This window comes from Bombina bombina, chromosome 3 (assembly GCF_027579735.1).
Source record: "Bombina bombina isolate aBomBom1 chromosome 3, aBomBom1.pri, whole genome shotgun sequence".
Taxonomy (NCBI): domain Eukaryota; kingdom Metazoa; phylum Chordata; class Amphibia; order Anura; family Bombinatoridae; genus Bombina; species Bombina bombina.
This window is the reverse complement of record NC_069501.1, coordinates 646,310,378-646,333,732: the sequence shown is the minus strand read 5'-3', so window position 1 is coordinate 646,333,732 and position 23,355 is coordinate 646,310,378. Positions and strand designations below refer to the sequence as shown.

At 39.2% G+C, this 23,355-nt stretch overlaps 1 protein-coding gene across 1 annotated transcript in view; it reads left to right on the top strand.

Moving 5' to 3' along the window:
* The window catches only part of LOC128652464 (multidrug and toxin extrusion protein 1-like), a 199,121-nt gene that overhangs the window by 59,761 nt on the left and 116,005 nt on the right, over window positions 1-23,355 (top strand). Inside the window, exons 4-6 of the mRNA XM_053705402.1 lie at window positions 7,757-7,801; window positions 13,265-13,362; window positions 22,155-22,252. Coding sequence (XP_053561377.1) covers window positions 7,757-7,801; window positions 13,265-13,362; window positions 22,155-22,252 — 241 coding nt within the window. The remainder of the gene's footprint in view (window positions 1-7,756; window positions 7,802-13,264; window positions 13,363-22,154; window positions 22,253-23,355) is intronic.

Sequence of the window (23,355 nt, the reverse complement as noted above, 5' to 3'; positions counted from 1 at the left end):
TTACTTGGGCCAATGTCCCGCAAAAGGACCTTTTAAGGGATATTTGTAATTTAGTATAGGGTAGGGCTTTTTATTATTATTATTTTTTTTAATTTTATTAGGGGGATTAGATTAGGTGTAATTAGTTTAAAAAACTTGTAAATATTTTATTATTTTCTGTAATTTAGTGTTTGTTTTTTTTCGTACTTTAGATAATTGTATTTAATTGTATTTAATAGTAGTTAGTTTAGGGAATTAATTTAATTGTAGTGTAGTGTTAGGTGTAATTGTAACTTAGGTTAGGATTTATTTTACAGGTAAATTTGACTTTATTTTAACTAGGTAGCTATTAAATAGTTAATAACTATTTAATAACTATTGTACCTAGTTAAAATAAATACAAAGTTGCCTGTAATATAAAAATAAACTCTAAACTAGCTACAATGTAACAATTAGTTATATTGTAGCTATCTTAGGGTGTATTTTATAGGTAAGTATTTAGTTTTAAATAGGAACAATTTAGTTAATTATAGTAATTGTATTTAGATTTATGTAAATTATATTTAAGTTAGGGGGTTAGGGTTAGACTTAGTTTTAGGGGTTAATAACTTTAATAGAGTTGCGGCGACGTTGGGGGCGGCAGATTAGGGATTGATAATATTTAACTAATGTTTGCGAGGCGGGAGTGCGGCAGTTTAGGGGTTAATATATTTATTATAGTGGCGGCGATGTTGGGGGTGGCAGATTAGGGGTTAATAATGGTAGGTAGGTTGCGGCGACGTTGGGGGCGGCAGATTAGGGGTTAATAAATATAATGTAGGTGTCGGCAATGTTGGGGGTCAGCAGATTAGGGGTTCAAAACTATAATGAAGGTGGCGGCGGTGTCCGGAGTGGCAGATTAGGGGTTAATAATATAATGTAGGTGACCTCTCAACGCTGCTTTTTCACCCTAACGCAAGACTCATAATCTAGCCGATTAATTGTAAATAAATTCAATGGTACATTATCCTTGAAAATTGCTTACAGGATTTGAAGAAAATATTATATTAAGTTTAAACTCATTATCCTGAACATTAGTATTTGAAATGAATGCTTTTCTAAGCTTAATTATTTTTTCATTTTAGTTCAAGACAAGGGGTTAATAATCAAAAAATAAATGATACAGAAAATAATATTTAATGATCTGGAATGCAACAATGATTTCTATTGCATTTTAGAGATTACTAAAAGTAATTAAGGGACCAAGCAAAGGAGCTGACTTTTGGAATTTCAAAAAAATTGTGAATAGATTACAATGTTAGTTTGTAAAATATGAGCTATCCCATTCTAGGTTCATACCTTTAGGGTGTCTCGTGTCTAACTTTAAAATCCAAAATAGCTCTCTTTTGGTTAGAAACTTGTGTCTGTCACCCCCCTAAGGTGTCTTTTTACTATTTCAATGACCTGCACCCCAAAGTCAGGAATGCTAGTGCAGGCCATTGAAATGTTTGGCTATGGCAGAATCTTTATTGAAGTTTTTAACATCCCTGAGGTGCTCTCTAACTCTGTCCCAGAGTTCACGAGAATTTTGGCCAACATACTGTAATTTGCAATGGTTGAAAGTTATTAAGTATACAACCCATCTAGTTCTACATGTTGCATAAAGGTTAATGTCGAATGATCTATTAGTGGCAAAGGAAAAAAAAAATATTCCCTACTATTACCGTTTGGCAAGATTTACAATTAAAATTCCCCTTGCGGTGTAGCCAAGTTTTAGTAGTGGTTTTGTTTGTCTGAACCATGCTTGGAGAAAGCTTTGAACCAAGAGTGTCTGATGTTTTTTCAAAATGCCAACAACCTTGTCATAATGCAAAGAATATGGGGTACTGAAAACAATCGATCCTTGTGGAAATGTTTTCCTTGACTTTTTATTTAGTTGTTGGCCTTCTTTCGCTTCTTCCTGTGCAGAGCTGAGTGATTTATGATTATAGCCCCTATTAAGGAGCCTAGTCTTTAATTCCTAAGATTGATAGCTGTAAGTTTTGTCACAATTAGTATTCCTTCTTATTCTGAGGAATTGACTCTTAGGTATGGAATTCAATAAATGCGGTGGATGTGCAGATTGAGCATGCAGGATGGTATTGCCTGCTGTAGGTAAGAACTGGACATAATGTCACCAGAATCCTCCACACTCTCAAGTGTACGGTCCAAAAAAATAATTTTGAAAGAATTTGTTGCACCCGTAAATCAAAGTTTGAAATCATTATCATTAAGATAATTTAAAAGTTCTGTGATGGTGAAACTTCCACCATCCTTGGTATCTATTACAAATATGATATCATTGATGAACCAGTTGTAAATAACAGTATCATTAATGTACAAATTGCTATCAGAGAAGATGTAATGGAGCTCCCACCAATCCACAGACAAATTAGCATAAGACGGGATGAATTTCCCCCCATGGCTGTGCCATATAGTTGGAGATAAAATGTGTGGTCAAACAGAAAATAGTTGTGGGTTAGCAGGAACTCCAAACATTCACACAGAAAGATTTTCTCATCTTGCGAACAGGAAGTATTCCTGTCCAGGAACCACCTAACAGTTCTTATTCCTAAATTGTGAGGGATACATGAATAAAGGGACTCTATGTCAATGACGGCCCAACAAAATGTATCTTTCCATTTGATTTTCTTCAGATTTTGCAGTAGGTGACTGGAATCTCTCAAATAACTGTATAAGCTGGTGACTAGGGGCTGGAGGACAGAGTCCATCCACTTGGACACAGGCTCTAAAAGGGAGCCTATGGATGAGACAATGGGCCTACCCAGGGGGGATTTCAGATCTTTGTGGATCTTGGGTACATGGTGGAAGATAGGAGTTACTGATGAATTGGGAAGTAAAAGTTCCGCCTCTCTTTTTTTGTAAAATACCCAAGGCTATTCCATGATCCAGCAAGTTAGCAAGATCTTTTTTTAAATTTATAAGTAGGGTCAGTTGGTAGGGTGCGAAAGGTGACATGGTCTGATAGCTGTCTCTTGGCTTCTGCAACATAACTAGTTTTATCTAGAAGCACGACTGAGCATTTCTTATAATAAGATTGTCATTACTTTTTAATCTAGTTAAGGCAGTTAATTCCCTACGTGATTAATTTCTTTTTGTGTGAGAATATGGATCTTTTTCAATTTCTGAGGCTAGTTTGATTAGATCCGTCTCAACACTACTCTGATTGATGTATGGCCCTCTGATTTGTATGGGACAAAAATCTCTGTTCTTTATTATAGGAGGAATGACGGATTGTTTTCTGGGACCATTGCTTGGATCCCCACTGCCAGAAAATTCTCTCATAACCTCCAGAGCACAATAGTCCTTGAAATCTTTCAGGTCTTCTTCATCAATCCTTTGGTCAGTCTCTGTGGGATGAGTGTCTTCATTGAGATCCTGTTGTTCTGTGGATAGCTGGTCTGTGTCAAATAACTTTTTCAGTGTAAGCTTGCGAACAAACTTATTAACATCTATTATGGCTTCAAACACCGAAAACCTGTTGGTTGAAGCAAAACCTAGTCCTCTAGACAAAACTGAAATTTCTTCATTGGTCAAATTATAGTCAGAGAGATTCACAATGCTCAGACTTTTGTCCACTATTTCTTGCTGTTGTTTCTTTTTTCCCCTTTGGGACCTCCATGTCCTATACCTAAAGGGACACTTAATTAAGGTGTGATGGATGTAGTATTTGCCATTGGTTCACCTCCAGAGTCTTTTACTGAGGACGTGGCTACAAAGCCACTATCAATATCAGATGGCACCTGTGAGGTGGGTTCAGGATATGAAGAATCCATATCTGTGGAAGAAAATGACACTTTTTTTCTCTTTATTTGCCTTTTGGTTCTTTAGTATAGATTTTGGGTATGCTTGGTATCCTTACCAGGACCAGAGTAACATCTGAATCTCCTGTTGCCATACTGCGCCAAAAATAGATTCTATTATTTTCATAGTCCTTTCTATCCCTGTCAAATTTGTTTCTCTTAAATTCAGCCAATTCAGTATCCAATTTCTTTATGTGTTCTTTCATTTGTCCCATTAGGGTGGTGTATGAGTCATTGCTTTTTAGCATTTTTAATGACAACATCTTGTCTATTTGAATTTGATCTTTCAGGTTGTTCCTTCTCCTATGTTTGCCTTTTACCAAGATATTGATAAGTGTTTTGGAACAACTAGTGAGTGCATCATTCCATTCTTCCATCAAATCTTGATAGGTTGGGAACTTGCACAATCACAGTCCTCTGGGGATTCTGTTAGACTCCAGTTAGTGCTCAAAAGTCACAATATCCCACATGAGCCTGAGGTCAATGGATAGCATTTTCTCTAAAGCTGTGAATTTAGCTTTGATATCAGGTGGTTGATCATAATCATTGCTCTGGCTGTTGGAAATAGTGTTGAAAAAGGCTTTTCTATTTTCAAGATCAAAGTAAGAACCTGTAGAGCAAGTTGGTTTTTCCTGCATGTTTTTAGAAATGATATGTTCTATACAACAAAACTTGTATAAACTAGAAGAGAAAGACAGAGTATCTTACAACTACTCTCTCTTTCTCTCTCTCAACACTTATTTGGAATAAGAGGTCAAGGAAAAGGAAGATAAATATCTATATATTATATAATATTTATATTTTTTTTCTTTTCTTTTCTCTCTTCCTCTCTATTCCTCTCAGTCTCTCTTTCCCAAAAATGTGACAAAGTAAGCATTTATACATTAGACACGTAGGGCAAGATTACAAGTGGAGCATTACTTTACATTTCCTCTAGAGCACTAATTGCACTAGAATTAAAAAAATTGTGCTGATATTATGAGTTGTCCAGTGAGCCTGATACCAGAATACATTGCAGCATGTCAGTATACAACCACTGTGACTGGCTGTTTAAGGGATTTTATGCACAGTAACAGTCATATTTGACTGTTACTGTACTGTTGCTGGAGAGCCTCACATGCACGCAGATTGCAGAGAGTAATGGAGGCACCCCATATACTAATCACTGACAGGCATGCTATCATATGAACACCATGTTCCTGCGATTGCTAGAATGGGGTGAGCTTCATTATGCTATTTCTGCAATGCCTCATTCACGAGGAATGAAGCAATAGAGCAGACTCACCATTGTATGGCTGAGGATGTAGCAGCAAGAGAGTCTCTCATATTCCTGGATATAGTCTGTTTTTTTTTAAGATTTCTCTCTTTATTTTACTAATCTTAATTGTGACAGGAAGGTTTACCTGCAAACAGATCTTTCAAATTCTTCTGGTTGGTTAATCAGTGATTATAAAAACAGAAAAGCACAAGAGCTCAATTTTGAAAGTGAGTCTGCCCACCAAAATCATGGTTGAGACCAAGGTCAGCTCAAGCTCATGATAAAGGGGCCAGCTCAGTTAGGGCTAACTGTGGCAGAAGACCTCTGTTAGAGATAATAATGTTAGGGGTTATGGTTTATATATACAGAGCAGCATATGGTATACACTACAGTAGATATCAGTTACTGCATTAGGGGTCAAAATCAATTAATTTATTCTATTATATAGTGTGCAGAATGTTGACACTAAATGATGCCGATTTGAATGTAACCTTTTCACAGAAAATACAAAGTGCTACAATATAAGTGGCTAATGAGAAAATGTGAGAATATGTGCCATTGACTTCTATGTGGAAATCCGTGAACGTGCACGCAGTATTCTAAGTTTGGCTTTTTACGCTATTCAGGTTACCGCAAGAGCAAAATCAGTTTACTTTTAATTTGTAATACCAGCACAATCCGACTAGCACAAAAAGCTTAATGCTATCGAAGTTATCGCTATAATGGAAACTCAAAATACCGCTCCACTTGTAATCTGGCCCAAAATGTTTTGTTATACCAACGAAGGGCTAGGTCACATATGGAGCGCTATTTATTGATCCCACTCAAGCATTAACTCCACAAGACTTTGGCTTTTGCTAACCCTAACCTAACCCTAACCCGACGTGCGCGAAAACATTTCTGTGTGGTTTGCTCTGGGGTTATTTGGCTCCCCTTAGCAGAAATAGGACTATTGCACCTTAAATGGGTAAGGCTCTGTGACAGAGGAGTATTCTCAGGCCCAAAGGCAACCATTCAACCCTTCATTGGATTTCATTTGCTTTCATTAATCAAAGTGTATAGATTATATACATATAAATACAGTGTGTGTGTGTATATATATATATATATATATATATATATATATTAAAACAATATTAATTGTGAGAAAGGGTGGAAGTCTTGGTGAGTTCCCACACTTTTTTTTAGGACTTGCCCGTGGCTGGATTGGTAAAGGGCAGAGAGCTCCAGTCCGACTCAGACGCCAGCAAGGTGGAGGTGGAGTACTGGTTTGGGCTGGTATCATCAAAGGTGAGCTTGTGGGGCCTTTTCGGGTTGAGGATGGAGTCAAGCTCAACTCCCAGTCCTACTGCCAGTTTCTGGAAGACACCTTCTTCAAGCAGTGGTACAGGAAGAAGTCTGCATCCTTCAAGAAAAACATGATTTTCATGCAGGACAATGCTCCATCACATGCGTCCAAGTACTCCACAGCATGGCTGGCAAGAAAGGGTATAAAAGAAGAAAATCTAATGACATGGCCTCCTTGTTCACCTGATCTGAACCCCATTGAGAACCTGTGGTCCATCATCAAATGTGAGATTTACAAGGAGGGAAAACAGTACACCTCTCTGAACAGTGTCTGGGAGGCTGTGGTTGCTGCTGCACGCAATGTTGATGGTGAACAGATCAAAACACTGACAGAATCCATGGATGGCAGGCTTTTGAGTATCCTTGCAAAGAAAGGTGGCTATATTGGTCACTGATTTTGTTTTTGTTTTGTTTTTGAATGTCAGAAATGTATATTTGTGAATGTTGAGATGTTATATTGGTTTCACTGGTAAAAATAAATAATTGAAATGGGTATATATTTGTTTTTTGTTAAGTTGCCTAATAATTATGCACAGTAATAGTCACCTGCACACACAGATATCCCCCTAAAATAGCTAAAACTAAAAACAAACTAAAAACTACTTCCAAGAATATTCAGCTTTGATATTAATGAGTTTTTTGGGTTCATTGAGAACATGGTTGTTGTTCAATAATAAAATGAATCCTCAAAAATACAACTTGCCTAATAATTCTGCACTCCCTGTATATATATATATATATATATATATATATATATATATATATATATATATATATATATTTATTTATTTATATTTATAAATACTTAGAACATATTCCCCTATGTGAAGAACATTGAAATGTGAAATGTTTACAGTAAATACACAGTTAAACACTTTATTAAATATGAATATTGCATAAATATGATTTTTCCTGTTTTCAGCCAACTGACTGCAAAGGGCTCCAATGCACTTATATATTTGTCTATATATGTATACATATGTATTTATGTGTTTATAGGTGTATATGTCTGTAATTACATATATACACATATAAATACATATATTCACACATTCCACTTGCGCACAACAGTATGCAATGCATAATCTAGCCCTAAATTTCTGCAACCAGATTGCGATCTTTCCCTTTTTTTAGCTGCAAAGGCAAGTTTTCATGCAAACCATGTTGAGTTACATGATGCAATTTACTCTGCATAAACAATTATCTCCTAGGCCAGAGATGCCCAAATTAACTTTGCAACAACATAAAAATTTATGTATGTGTGTTCTAAACTTGCATTGTGTAAAAAGTAAAAATGTCAACTATATTAATATAATCATTGTTTTGGCAGGTACTATTTTATTGCCAACTTCAACAACGGTATTTGCAAAACCAGGTACAGTGTAATAAAGTTTACATCTCCGCTTCTTGTTTGTATTATTAAAGTGATGGTAAACTCTCCCCTTTTTAAAATCAGATTGAGATGAATGTTAGTGATATTTTAGATGGAGTTTAATTCATCAGATGTAATGAAGGAGCGCTATAACTTATTTTTTAATATAGATATATAATTTAAATACCCGCGCTCTGCTGCCCACTTCAAAAGTCAATTTTTCTGTGAGTTAAATGTTTAAATTGTTGCCCAATCAGCACTCTCCCCAAATGGCACTTTTGTTGTAACTAGAGCTCTGATTGGAGAACAATTCAAACCGTTAGCTCACACAGAGCGCAGAGTATTTGAATTTTATATCTGTCATGTTCTGTCTCAGGATATCATGTGAGAGCCTCATTGTCTGGAACAGTTGCTTTAAAGGAAGGTTAGTAGAAGCCATACTGATTGAAAATGAAAACAAATTTATTTGAATAACAAAATACTTTGTTTAAGCAAATACTTGCAGAATATTTAAATATGCTACTCAGGTATGTTAAGACCACATACAGCAGGAGTGAAAATAAAGAAAACTAGTAAGCAGAGATGCAGATTCAAAAAGGAAAGTCTTTCTCTTGGTAATAACTGAAATGTAAGATTTGCACAAGGCAGAAAACAACTTGTAAACAGGTAGCAGGTTTAAAGGTAAAGTCTTTCTCCTTGTAATTGCTGAGTGCAGGAATTGCACAATGCAGGAAACAACTTGCAAACTGGTAACAGGTTTAAAGGTAAAGTGTCTCTCCTTGTAATTGCTGAGTGCAGGAATTGCACAATGCAGGAAACAACTTGCAAACTGGTAACAGGTTTAAAGGTAAAGTCTCTCTCCTTATAATTGCTGAGTGCAGGAAATGCACAAGGCAGGAAACAAACTTGAAGATTGGTAACAGGTTTAAAGGTAAAGGTTTTCTCCTGGTAATACCTTATAAACAGGTGCAAAGGAAATCCTTCTCCTGGCAATGGCCAAGTGCAGGAATTGCATAAAGCAGGAAACAAACTTGTAGATTGGTAACAGGTTTAAAGGTAAAGGCTTTCTCCTGGTAATACCTTGTAAACAGGTGCAAAGGAAATCTTTTCTCCAAAGAAATACAGGAAACAGGTTCTGACTTGACAAAACAGATCCAATGTGAAGACAAAAATGCAGACTAAAAGCCATCCTTAAATAGGGAGGTTTTGCACAGGGTTGGTTCTGATCAATTCCAGAATTGAGAACACCTGTGTGTTGCACAGGTGTAATAACAAGTAAGGCAAATAGTTATTTATCAGATCTTTTAAGATCCATGCTATTGTTGGAACTGGCTGTGGCTCAACATGTAAGCAAACAGAAATAGCAACCACAGAGCCACAGGTTCAAATCCCTATACAGCCCTTCTTAGCAGAATGCCTCCCAGACCTTTTCTTTTTCTTTTTAGTCTGGAGGCTTGGTTCATGACAGATGCCCCCTCCAAAGAGCGCACTCTGGGCGCTCAAAGCCTGATCAAACATCTGAAGGTGAGATTTACGAACAAGTGTTCCATTTGAAGCCCTAATACAATCAGATGGAATTGATTCTTCGCTTGGAACAGCTGCCTGAGATTGGGGACCCTTAGAAGATATCCCTGTAGGCATAACAAGAGTTGAAAAACCAAGACAGTTTTGATTTAGAGGTTCCTGATTATACCCAGCAGCTTGCAATGGACTGGCTGATGGGCAGAGTACCTCCGGGTAGGAAAAGACCTCTCCTTCAGAGTCAAGGAATTTGTTATCTGGGTCATATCTGCCTGATGGGTAGAGTACCTCCGGGTAAAGTATGACCTCTCCTTCAGAGTCCAGGAATTCATTTTCTGTGCCATTTATATCCAATTCAACCATCTCATCCAATTCTTTCTCAGTCAATGAGTAGCTGGGTGAAGGTGGTGCAAGGAGGTGTGGATCTTTAGAATTGGCAGAGTCTGATTTAGCTGGAAGGTTTGTCACTTTTATGTCTGATGAGTGACATTTGTTAGCTGGATCTCCAGCCAGGGCAGAAACAAGGTAATGTGCAGGATTTCCAGGAGGTATTTTTGCAGAGTTCCCCAATGTGGTTGATGCAGAAACAGATGCAGTGGTATGGGTAATGGATGTAGTTGGAGTTGTACTCCCAATGACCATCTGTTTCAAATCAGGTACCATTTCTTGAAGCGTGTTAGAAACGGTTGTTTGTAGAATTGATGTATTCTCAGTAGCTGGATCCTCTCCAGGAGTATCTTTAAGTTTGCTAGTGGAAGAATAATTTGTTCCCTTAACATCAGAGTCCATTTTAAACTTGGCTATATCTCGACTTGATCCTCTAGGGGGTCTTACTGGACACCCTGTGATGTGGTGACCAGTTCCCCCACAATAGAAACAGAGGTTAAGCTGTCTTCGCCGAATTTTCTCCTCTTCTGTTAAGGGTTCTTTAAAACCTTTCCTTGTTTGGGAGGTAACTTTAGACAAGGTTTCGGTTGGGAGAGATAACATTTCCACCAGCTCCATAAAGTTAATGAGTATGTCCTTAATAAACTTTAACACTGAATCCAATATAGCAATAATCCCAGAGGGCTCTCTTTTAAGGTCTTCACATTCTGTCATGTTCTGTCTCAGGATATCATGTGAGAGCCTCATTGTCTGGAACAGTTGCTTTAAAGGAAGGTTAGTAGAAGCCATACTGATTGAAAATGAAAACAAATTTATTTGAATAACAAAATACTTTGTTTAAGCAAATACTTGCAGAATATTTAAATATGCTACTCAGGTATGTTAAGACCACATACAGCAGGAGTGAAAATAAAGAAAACTAGTAAGCAGAGATGCAGATTCAAAAAGGAAAGTCTTTCTCTTGGTAATAACTGAAATGTAAGATTTGCACAAGGCAGAAAACAACTTGTAAACAGGTAGCAGGTTTAAAGGTAAAGTCTTTCTCCTTGTAATTGCTGAGTGCAGGAATTGCACAATGCAGGAAACAACTTGCAAACTGGTAACAGGTTTAAAGGTAAAGTGTCTCTCCTTGTAATTGCTGAGTGCAGGAATTGCACAATGCAGGAAACAACTTGCAAACTGGTAACAGGTTTAAAGGTAAAGTCTCTCTCCTTATAATTGCTGAGTGCAGGAAATGCACAAGGCAGGAAACAAACTTGAAGATTGGTAACAGGTTTAAAGGTAAAGGTTTTCTCCTGGTAATACCTTATAAACAGGTGCAAAGGAAATCCTTCTCCTGGCAATGGCCAAGTGCAGGAATTGCATAAAGCAGGAAACAAACTTGTAGATTGGTAACAGGTTTAAAGGTAAAGGCTTTCTCCTGGTAATACCTTGTAAACAGGTGCAAAGGAAATCTTTTCTCCAAAGAAATACAGGAAACAGGTTCTGACTTGACAAAACAGATCCAATGTGAAGACAAAAATGCAGACTAAAAGCCATCCTTAAATAGGGAGGTTTTGCACAGGGTTGGTTCTGATCAATTCCAGAATTGAGAACACCTGTGTGTTGCACAGGTGTAATAACAAGTAAGGCAAATAGTTATTTATCAGATCTTTTAAGATCCATGCTATTGTTGGAACTGGCTGTGGCTCAACATGTAAGCAAACAGAAATAGCAACCACAGAGCCACAGGTTCAAATCCCTATACAGCCCTTCTTAGCAGAATGCCTCCCAGACCTTTTCTTTTTCTTTTTAGTCTGGAGGCTTGGTTCATGACAATATCTATAATTAAAAGAAAGATATAGTGCATCTTCATTACAACTTATTAATTAAACTCCATCTAAAATATCACAAACATTACAGATCTGGTTTTAAAAAGGAGAGAGTTTTTGCCATCACTTTAATGGTAGCAATTTTCCTCATGCAGTCCCCCAAACAACTGTGCTTTCATTGTGATAAACTTGCTGTATTTTATCATCTCCATTTCAAGTGAATCATAATTAATAATTTTTTTTACATTTCTTATTACATTTACTTTGGCACTGCATAAAAAAAACTACATGAATATTATTATTATCATTCATTTGTATAGTGTTTCAAATTCTGCACCACTGGGTACAGAGAGAAGGATATACAATGGCAAAGATTTGTGATAAGATACAAAAACATAACAGACTAAACAAATCTAGTTCACGGGGAGGTGGGACCTGTTCCAAAAAGCTTACAATAATTATAACTCTCAATAAAAAGTAGAATTGCTCTATTAAATTTCATTTGAAAACTCCTCATAGAATTTAGTTGAGATTTGACCACCACCACCAGTTGCCCCCTTATCCACTGGGATATGTCCTAGCCCATATGCTGTAAGCTCAAATGTTTCTAGATTTTATGTGATTCTTGTTTCATGCACAGTTACACTAAAAAAGAATGAGAGACAAAATAATCTCAAAATAATGCTGACTATATTCATACCGGTCAAAATACGTTTATTCCTATTACATTGTTATTCACAATCCCCATACTTGCTGTCCAATCTGGTAAGCATCCCATTATTTATTAATGATAACATATTCTTAAGGACTGACCTCTTTAAATTGCAAACCCCTGGCCTAAAATGGCACTTATACTGAATTTATTTATATATCATATTTGTATCCCCTTGCAAATCACTTTACCTTAGAGAAATTAAACTCATTCTCAGTTATTTTTGGATGTGTATATTTTACCTCTATAAAGTCATGTGATACCCTGCTTTCTTTTCATGAATTTACTTCTTCCAGGAACCCAGAAGTATCACAATGCATCCTAGGTGTTTTCAAATAGTTTTTGCAGGTTTACTGATTTTAAAAAAAAATCACCTGACCTGCTCTGCAATATTTAATGGAGTTTAAAAAAAAATAAAAAATTGGCAGCCAGTCAATCGTGATTATGCGTACACAGTTATTGATATTTTCCTATATACTGAAGGTTTGCATTTTTAGTTAATACTAAGGGGCTGATTTATCAAGCTCCGTACGGAGCTTGATGCCCCTGTTTCCGCGCGAGCCTTCAGGCTCGCCGAAAACAAAAGTTATGAAGCAGCAGTCTAAAGACCACTGCTCCATAACTTGTGCGCCTGCTCTGAGGCCGCTGACAGAAATCAACCTGATCGAATACGATCGGGTTGATTGACACCCCCTGCCCAAGAACTGCTGGTGCAATGATAAATGCCTACAGCATATGCAGTCAACATTTATCAATGTGCAGCAGAAATGATACGCTACATTGTATCATGTCCGCTCGCACTATGATAAATCTACCCCTAAGTATAATAAAACTAATAAAATATGCAGTACAGAAACTGCTAAGATTTCAAATAAAATAAAACCTTCCTTTTATGTTTTTTAGTGCCTAAATATAGAAATAAAACATGTCTGCATGTAGATCAGCCAACAAAAATAAGAAATATAATACCCAAGACAGAACTAATTACTAATCTTTTTTATTTATTTTTTTAATCTGCCTTTTCTTTTTTTTTAGGGTATTATTTGGCCTCAGACCATAATATGTTTTATTGGAAATATTCTTCTTATCATCTTGTGCTATGTTTTAATGTTCATAGTAAAAACTGGAGTGATGTAAGTACATTCTGGTTCTGATTGTCTATCAAAGTTACTATAAATTGAAGTAACAATCCTCTGTAGTCATGTGACCCTAAGCTTATAGATTGCCACGTTGACAAGTATAATATGTCCTAGATTAAGTGGACATTTTATTCATATTTTTTGTTCAGAAGTGTTTCAAAAATACATTTCCTAAAAACTCTTTCTACGGAGCTTTGAGAAACAGCTTGCAAGATATTTTGTTTAGCCTCTTTAACATAATATCCTAATTGGACACTTATATATCCCTCCTGGGAGCTGCTTTCTTGTAGCCCCAGAAAGATCAAATGAATCAATGGGCCGATTTATCAAATAGTCAATCGGCCCCAATGCATCTGTTTCCGCGAAACAGGAGTTAAAAAGCAGCGTTCTTAAGACCGCTGCTCCTTAACTCGTACGCCTCCTCTGAGGCTGCGGACATCCATCCGCCTGATCATGTACGATCGGGTTGATTGAAATCCCCTGCTAACGGTCGATTGGCTGCAAAATCAGCAGGGGGCGGCATTGCACAAGCAGTTTACCAGAACTGCTTGTGCAATGATAAATGTAGACCGTGTATGCCTACAGCATTCAGCGATGTCTGGCTGACATAATCGCTACAGCGGATCATGACTGCCAGACATTCATAAATTGGCCCCTATGCCTCTATTGAAGATGAGTGATGAAGCTTCACCTAAAGACATGTAAAAAAAAAAATCTTATAGCTATATGTCCAAAAGGCCATTAGACATATATAAAACAAAGGCCAGTGAAAAAAACATATAACTTATTTATAATGAGTAGTGATTGAACCAACTCTTGGTGGTAAAACTTCCCACAGTAAAACTCTGTATAGAAGCAATGGCACAATAAAGTAAAGAATAGCCAAGACTCACCAAAACGAGATGTGGATGTCCGAAATCCTCATATCTCAAAAGAGCAGTTGTATAATAATCTTACCCTTTTCCTCTGGTCTCATCATCGATTATCCCGCTCCACAGGCATCCACACTGTAGTAGGAAAACACTAAACCTCGGTTCTTCCTCTTACCGGTCCCAACTCCCTCAGGTTGGCTCTAGACCAAGATTCTCCAACAGAGGCTAGCGTAGCAGGGTCATGTAACTGAGGCTCAGTAACTAATGAATGTGAATGGGGAAACAGACCCAATACTCCAAACCAGAGATCTCAAATGCTGCAACAGTGATCCACAAAACAAAAAAATGAAAGGATTAAGGAAAAGGCATCCAGAATCAGAAGTTTGAAAGTCCATCTTTATTGTATATAGTTAAAAGCAAAAAGACACAAACATAGCTCTCACCACACAGGAGCTACACTCCAACGTATTTTCTGCCTTACAAGCACTTCATCAGGAAAGTGCATCTGTGCTCCCTTCCACCCTTTATACTAAACATTAAGGGGCCGAATTATCAAGCTCTGTGTTTCTGTCAAGCCTTCAGACTCGCCGGAAACACAAGTTATGAAGTAGTAATCTAAAGACCGTTGCTCCATAACCTGTCCTCCTGCTCTGAGGTGGCGGACAGAAATCGACAGAAATCAACCTGATCGAATACGATCGGGTTGATTACCACCCCCTGCTCAGTGGGCAGTATTGCACCAGCAGTTCATAAGAACTGTTGGTGCAATGATAAATGCCGAGAGCATATGCCGTCAGCATTTATCGATGTGCAGCGGACATGGTCTGCAATATCGGATCATGTTTGCTCGCACCATGATAATTCGGCCCCTAACTCTTCAATGTCAGTATTCACTGGTAACAGCTCCATATATATTCAATTAAAACAGAATATAAAAAGAAACAAATGTGAAGAAAAAAGAAATATAAAAATATTTTTTGAACTGGTATTACAAATATTAAGGCACAGTTATTGTTATGTAACAAAATTGTACAACAAATATTTCACACACAAAAAATTCTGTTATAATATCCAAACATAACTAAGTAGCAAATGATATATATAAAACTCAATATTTATATATATTTGTGATTACCAATTCAGAGAAAGGAGGATTAGTTGTGGTTTTAGATAAGGATTACTATATAGAGAAATGCTAATAGGCAGTTAGGTGAAACCGAAACATATCTTGCTAACATATAATCCCACTAGCTAATTTGTAGATGAATTACAACAATTATTAAAAGAAGGTGTAAATTTAGGAATTATGAATAAACAAACTTCTGAACACATATTGGTAAAATATCCTAATGTTTCTACTTTCAAACATCTACCCAAAATTCATAAGGACCAAGTGAAACCTGCCCGGTATAATCTCTACTATTGGTAAATTTGGTGAAAATATGGGTAAATGGGTAGATTATTCTTGCAGCCTATTGTGAAGAGAATACCAAGGTATTTGAGTGAAACTAAAGAGCTATTAAGAAAACTTGATGGTTTTGAATGGAAAGAAAATTACTTCTTTCTTACCGTAGATGTGGTGTCTCTTTACTCTAGTATACCGAATGCTCAACGGCTAGTTGTACTTGAAGAAATGTTTACATTATATACTAACTATGAGTTCAGTTTAATTAATTATTTGATAGATTCTGTCAAATTCCTTCTAAATCATAATTATTTTATCTTTGAAAACAAAATATATCTTCAAAAGAGGGGAACAGCAATGGGGGCTAAATTTGTTCCCTCTTATGCAAATTTATATCTGGCATATTTTAAAAATGTTAAAAATCTTTGGCGATTTGAACCCCTTTAAGGAGAATATTGAATTTTACACTAAGTTTATTGACAATATACTTTTTATATGGGAAGGAGTGGTTCAAGAAGCTGAGTTTTATTGAAAATTTGAATACCAGTGATATGAATCTGAACTTCACATTTACATGTTCAAAATATTATATTTCCTTCTTAGATTTAAATATCAAGAAGGATTAGTATGGAAAGGTAATTAATACAGATATGTACCATATAGCGGTTGCAGGAAATTGTATTCTAAGATATGATTCAAATCATCCTCAGCACTTAAAAAGAGCGATTCCAAAAGAACAATTTATGAGATTGCGTAGGAATTGTACTGAAGTTTCAGACTAGGGGGGTCCATTTATCAAGCTCCGAACGGAGCTTGTGGGCCTGTGTTTCTGGCGAGTCTTCAGACTCGCCAGAAACAGCAGCTATGAAGCAGCGGTCTAAATACACTCCTGCCCGCAGCACGTTTAGCCAGCTCACCGCTACCGTAAGCAGCGCTGGTACGAGATGTGGTGCAAAATTTTGCTCTCCACTCACTTTTCTGCGGCTAACGCCGGGTTTGTAAAAACCCATAATACCAGCGTTGTCTGTAGGTAAGCGGTGAGCAGAAACTGCTCATTAGCCCCGCACACCATTACCGACAAAAACTCCTAATCTAGCCGATTATTTGATGTTTTACTTTGTGAATTTAATGTATTTTTTAAAATATACACTCTTTTCAAATCTGATGACTGCAACACATTCCAAACAAGTTTGCACAGTCAAATGTTTACCACTGTGTAACATCACCTTTTCTGTTAATAACAAGCATAATTTTCCCCCATTCATCTATTATGTTTGTCTTTAGCTGTGCAACTGTATGGGGCCTTCTTTGCCTTATTTTGCGCTTCAAAATGCACCACACATTCTCAATCGGAGAAAGCTCAGGACTGCAGGCAGGCCATGCTAGCACCCGCACTCTCTGCTTACGCAACCATGCGCTTGTAATCCAGGCAGAATGGTGATCGCTGCACCACTAAAGTAAGTTCTCTCTCCCTTATCCCTATGTATTTGTGCTGTATCTTTCTGTATTTTGTTTGCTCTGTTATTATTTCCCACCTACCCAGCTAACCAGCCCGCCCACCTTCCTGCTGTATTTAATGGTGATCGTTGCACCACTAAAGTAAGTTCTCTCTCCCTTATCCCTATGTATTTGTGCTGTATCTTTCTGTATTTTGTTTGCTCTGTTATTATTTCACACCTACCCCCTACCCAGCTAACCAGCCCTCCCACCTTCCTGCTGTATTTAATGGTGATCACTGAAGGGCGCACCAAAGGCAAGCCCATCAGCACCCGTCCGTGCCCCGACTGCACCCAACGCCACAAACCTTGACTCCAGAAACTGCCGCCACTACAACGCCAGCACCCTCCACACGCTCAACACTGATAGATTATCCACCTGCCACCACGCATCCCCGACCAACACCTTCTGACCTTTCACCTGCCGCAACTGCTCCTTCCCCTCCCTCTGGGCCACAACCCAACCAACTAACCTACCCAAAAACTTCCGCAATTACCTCAACTACATCCTCCTCAACACCCGCTCCACCTCCACAAGCATGCCCTCGAAATCTGGAACCTGCTAGACTCCCCCCCCCCCGACGTCGCCTTCCTCACCGAGACCTGGCAAAACCCTGCATCAGTGCCAGACATCACCACTGCAATACCCGACGGCTAGAAGATCTGCTACAAAGACCCCAGCAACCTACTTGGAGGAGGCATCGCCATCATCCACAAACACACCATCCAAGTCACAACCAGCTCCGACAACCACTCACCAGGCCTAGAACACCTACACTTCAAGATCCAGCCAACCCCAATGCCAACCTCCACGACACCGTCATCTACAGACCTCCTGGACCTCGTCCTGCCTTCTGCAACTCCATCACTGACCACATTGCACCCCATGCCCTCACCTCAATGGACTACATCCTCCTCGGTGACCTCAACTTCCATCTTGACAACCCCAATGATCACAACACCTCTACCCTCCTGGAAAACCTCAGAACTATCGGACTGAAGCAACTCGTAAACTACCCAAACCAACCCACAGCAGGCCACACCCTCGACCCGATCTTCTCCTCAGGCAACCACATCTCAGTCAATCACATCACTGAACTCCTCTGGACTGACCACCACTGCATACACTTCTTCTTCAACAAACTCACCACCCACCTCCGACAGTACCACACACCCCGCAGAAACTGGAACAACATCACCCAAGACCAACTACACTGCACCCTAAACAAATCCTCCCCACCTACCTCCACAGAGGCCAACTTCTCCACCCGCAACTTTTACCACTGAATTACAGACTGCTCTAAAATCCTCGCCCCCCTCAAAAAACCATCTGACTGCAAAAACACCATCAAAGCCAGCTGGTTCACCCCGGCCCTCCAGGACTCCAAACGCCACTGCAGATGACTGGAAAGAACCTTGAGATCCAGCAAGACCCTTCTGGATAAATCTGACTTTAAAGAAGCAATCACCACCCATCACCACCTCATAAAAACCACCAAAAAAACAGCCATCCAGGACAGAATCAACTCTAATGCACAAAACAGCAAGGAGTTGTTCTCAGTCATCAAGGAATTCTCTAAACCCAACAGTGACATCACCAACATTCAACCCTTCCAGGACCTCTGCAATAGCCCTCGCTGCACACTTTCACCGCAAGATCCTCGACATCTATGACATGTTAACGCCTCATAACTCAACCTCCACCACCCACTCCCCTACACCCAACACCCCTCCCAAATTTGCCCCCCCTCACCACACATGGACAATCTGGAGCCACGTCACCACAGATGACACCTTCAGAATCATGAAATTCATCCACTCCGGCGCACCCTCAGACCCATGCCCCCATTACATATTCAACAAAGCAAGCAACACCATCGCCCCTGAACTTCGCTGTACTATCAACTGCTCCATCAAAACCGGCATCTTCCTGGATATCTGCTGAAGAAACTGCCGGCAGACCCCACGGACCCGAATAACTACCGCCCCATCTCTCTACTCCCCTTCCCGGCCAAAGTCATAGAGAAGTCCATCAACTTGCAACTTACTGACCACATTGAGGCCAACCACACCCTGGACCACTCCCAATCTGGTTTCAGAAGCAACCACAGCACCGAGACCGCCCTCCTCGCTGCCACAGATGACATCCGTGCCATGCTCGACCAAGGAGAAACCGCCACCCTCATCCTTCTATACCTCTCAGCAGCTTTCGACACTGTCGACCACAACACCCTCCGCACCCACCTACATGACGCCGGCATCCGTAGCAAAGCCCTGGAATAGATCACCTCCTTCCTCATGGGCAGGAACCAGAAAGTCAGACTCCCACCTTTCTCATCCAAACCCACACTAGTCAACTGCCGTGTACCGCAAGGCTCTTCGCTGATCCCCATCCTCTTCAACATCTACATGGCCCCCCTTGCCACCATCATCTGACGCCATCACCTCAACAACATCTCCTACGCCGACGACACCCAGTTAATTATCTCACTCACCTGAGATCCCACCATCGCCAAAAAGAACGTCCACAAAGGCCTGACAGCAGTCGCTGCCTGGATGAAGGACAACTGGTTCAAACTGAACACAGACAAAACGGAAGTCCTCCTCCTCGGATCCAATAAATCCGCATGGGACGACTCCTGGTGGCCCACAGCCCTCAGTCACCCTCCAACACCAACCGACCATTCACGAAATCTAGGCTTCATCCTGGACTCCTCACTTTCCATGGACCAACAAATCAATGCCATCACCTCAACATACTTCCACATTCTTCACCTGCTACGAAAAATCTTCAAATGGATCCCTACCGAAACCATGAAAACAGTCACCCACGCCCTCGTCAGCAGCCGGTTAGACTACGTCAATGCACTCTACGCCGGCTCCACCATCAAACTCTAAAATAGACTCCAACATATCCAGAATGCCTCAGCCAGACTCATCCTTGACATCCCTCTCCAATGCCACATCACCAAACACCTAAGGAACCTTCACTGGCTCCCCATCAACAAGAGAATCACCTTCAAGCTCCTTACCCACGCGTTCAAGGCCCTACACAACATCGGACCCGAATACCTCAACCACCGCGTAAATTTCTACACCCAAGCCAGACAACTCTGATCGGCTGACCAAGCACTCGCAGTCATCCCCCACATCAGCAAATCCACAGCGGGCGGAAGATCCTTCTCCCACATGGCAGCAAAGATATGGAACACTCTCCCGCTGCACCTCAGACAATCTACCTCCCTTACAAAGTTCAGAAAGGACCTCAAAACCTGGCTCTTTGACTGAATGCCCATCCCCTCCCCCCTTCTCCTATCCCCTTTCCCTTAGTGCCTTGAGACCCTCACGGGTGATTAGTTTGCGGTCTATAAGTACCCAATAGATAGATAGAATGTGGTTTGGCGTTGTCCTGCTGGAAAATACAGGGACGTCCCTGGAAAAGACGACTTCTGGATGGCATCATATGTTGCTCCAAAATGTATGCATATATTTCTGCATTAATGGTGTCCTCACAGATCTGCAAGTTACCCATGCCATGGGTACTGAAACACCCCCATACCATGACAGACGCTGGCTTTTGAACCTGATGCTGATAACAGCTTGGATGGTCCTTTTCCTCTTTGGCCCAGAGAGCACAACCTCTGTTTTTTCCAAAAACTATTTGAAATGTTGACTCGTCGGACCACAAAACACGATTCCACTGTGCTACTGTCTATCTCAGATGATACAGAGCCCAGAGAAGTCAGCGGCGCTTCTGGACAGTGTTGATGTATGGCTTCTGCTTTGCATAGTAAAGCCATAACTTGCATCTGTGGATGCAGCGGTGAATGGTGTTGACTGACAAAGGTTTACCAAAGTATTCCTGAACCCATGTCAGGATATCCATTACAGACTCATGAAGGTTTTTGAGGGATCGGAGATCACGTGCATTTAGAATTTGTTTTTGGCACCGAGATTTGACCAGATTCCTTGAATCTTTTAATTATACTGTGCACTGTAGATGGTGAAAAGCCCAAAATCCTACCGATTAGACTTTGGGGAATGTTGTTCTTAAAGTGTTGGATTATTTGCTGACTCATCTGTTGGCAGATTGTTGAGCTTGGACCCATCCTTGCTCTTGAAGGATTAGGTCTTTTTTGGAGGCTTCTTATATACTATGATTACATGATTGCCTCACCTGTTTCACATCACCTTCTTATTTCAACTTCTCACATCGCTATTAGTTCTAAATTGCCCTGTCTCAACTTTTTTGGAACGTGTTGTAGGCATCAGATTTGAAATGAGGGTATACATTAATACATTAAATTCACAACGTAAAACAAGAAACAATGTGTTAATAATGTGTTTTCAACATAGTACATGGTGAATTGAGTTTTCAAATGACTCTTTTCATTAGTTTTTTTTTTTGCATTTTCCATACTGTCCCAACTTTTCGGAATTGGGGTTGTACATATATATATATATATATATATATATATATACACACACACATATATAAAAACATTAATATATATGTACACATACAGTATATAGACATATCTATATATATATATATATATCTATCTATCTATATATATATATATATACATCTTTCACAGTGTTATATGTATGTGTCTCAATGCTGAAGCCATGTGCTTGCCTTTTTTTTTTTTTCTAACACCCGAGATCTTCAATCTTTGAGCCCTTATAAAGTTTTTGTGCAATATTTTTATTAAATAGATTTTATCAGAAAGTGTTAATATGAATGGAACTGTACTTTGTAATGTATTTTTTATGTGTTTTGTGCAACTTTTTTGTTTAGGGAAACAGTTAACTACAGCTCAGAGATCGCGTTTTCGATCCACTTGTAATGTCAGCGGAATGAAAATTGCTTGCAAAAACACAATTAGTACAAACCTGCTTGTGCCTCACTTGTAATCTAGCCCAATTACAGGCGGTGATAATTAGCACTAGGCTATCATCCTATATTGAATAGTAACAATTAATATTTACAATACATGTCCCTTTATTTAGAGGAGCTTCAGTGGCTATAACTATCACCTACACATCTGAGTGCATCTTACTATTCCTCTTCATCCATCTGAAAAAGTTACATGTGGACACATGGCCAGGTATGTAGTACTTATAACTGTTAGTAATATATAAAACATGTATCTTGCACCGCTGTTACAGTAACTTCAATCATTTATTGAAATACTCGCTAAAACTATCCATAATAAGTAACTTTAAGAAATTTCAGAAGATATGTGAGAAATATGCAGTGTGTAGTAATGATTTCTTCAGTGCATAGAATATGGGAAGTCAAGAGACTTACGGCTAGATTTAGAGTTCTGCGGCCAAAGGGGTGCGTTAGCTACGCATGCTTTTTTTCCCCCGCACCTTTTAAATACCGCTGGTATTTAGAGTTCACAGAAGGGCTGGGTTAGGCTCCAAAAAAGGGAGCGTAGAGCATATTTACCGCCACTGCAAGCTCTAAATACCAGCGTTGCTTACGGACGCGGCCAGCTTCGAAAACGTGCTCGTGCACGATTCCCCCATAGGAAACAATGGGGCAGTTTGAGCTGAAAAAAACCTAACACCTGCAAAAAAGCAGCGTTCAGCTCCTAACGCAGCCCCATTGTTTCCTATGGGGAAACACTTCCTAAGTCTGCACCTTACACCCTAACATGTACCCCGAGTCTAAACACCCCTAACCTTACACTTATTAACCCCTAATCTGCCGCCCCTGCTATCGCTGACCCCTGCATATTATTATTAACCCCTAATCTGCCCCTCCGTACACCGCCGCAACCTACGTTATCCCTATGTACCCCTAATCTGCTGCCCCTAACACCGCCGACCCCTATATTATATTTATTAACCCCTAATCTGCCGCCCCCAACGTCGCCTCTACCTACCTACAATAATTAAACCCTAATCTGCCGACTGGATCTCACCGCTACTCTAATAAATGTATTAACCCCTAAAGCTAAGTCTAACCCTAACCCTAACACCCCCCTAAGTTAAATATAATTTACATCTAACGAAATAAATTAACTCTTATTAAATAAATTATTCCTATTTAAAGCTAAATACTTACCTGTAAAATAAACCCTAATATAGCTACAATATAAATTATAATTATATTGTAGCTATTTTAGGATTTATATTTATTTTACAGGCAACTTTGCATTTATTTTAACCAGGTACAACTAAAGTACAAAAAATAAAAAAG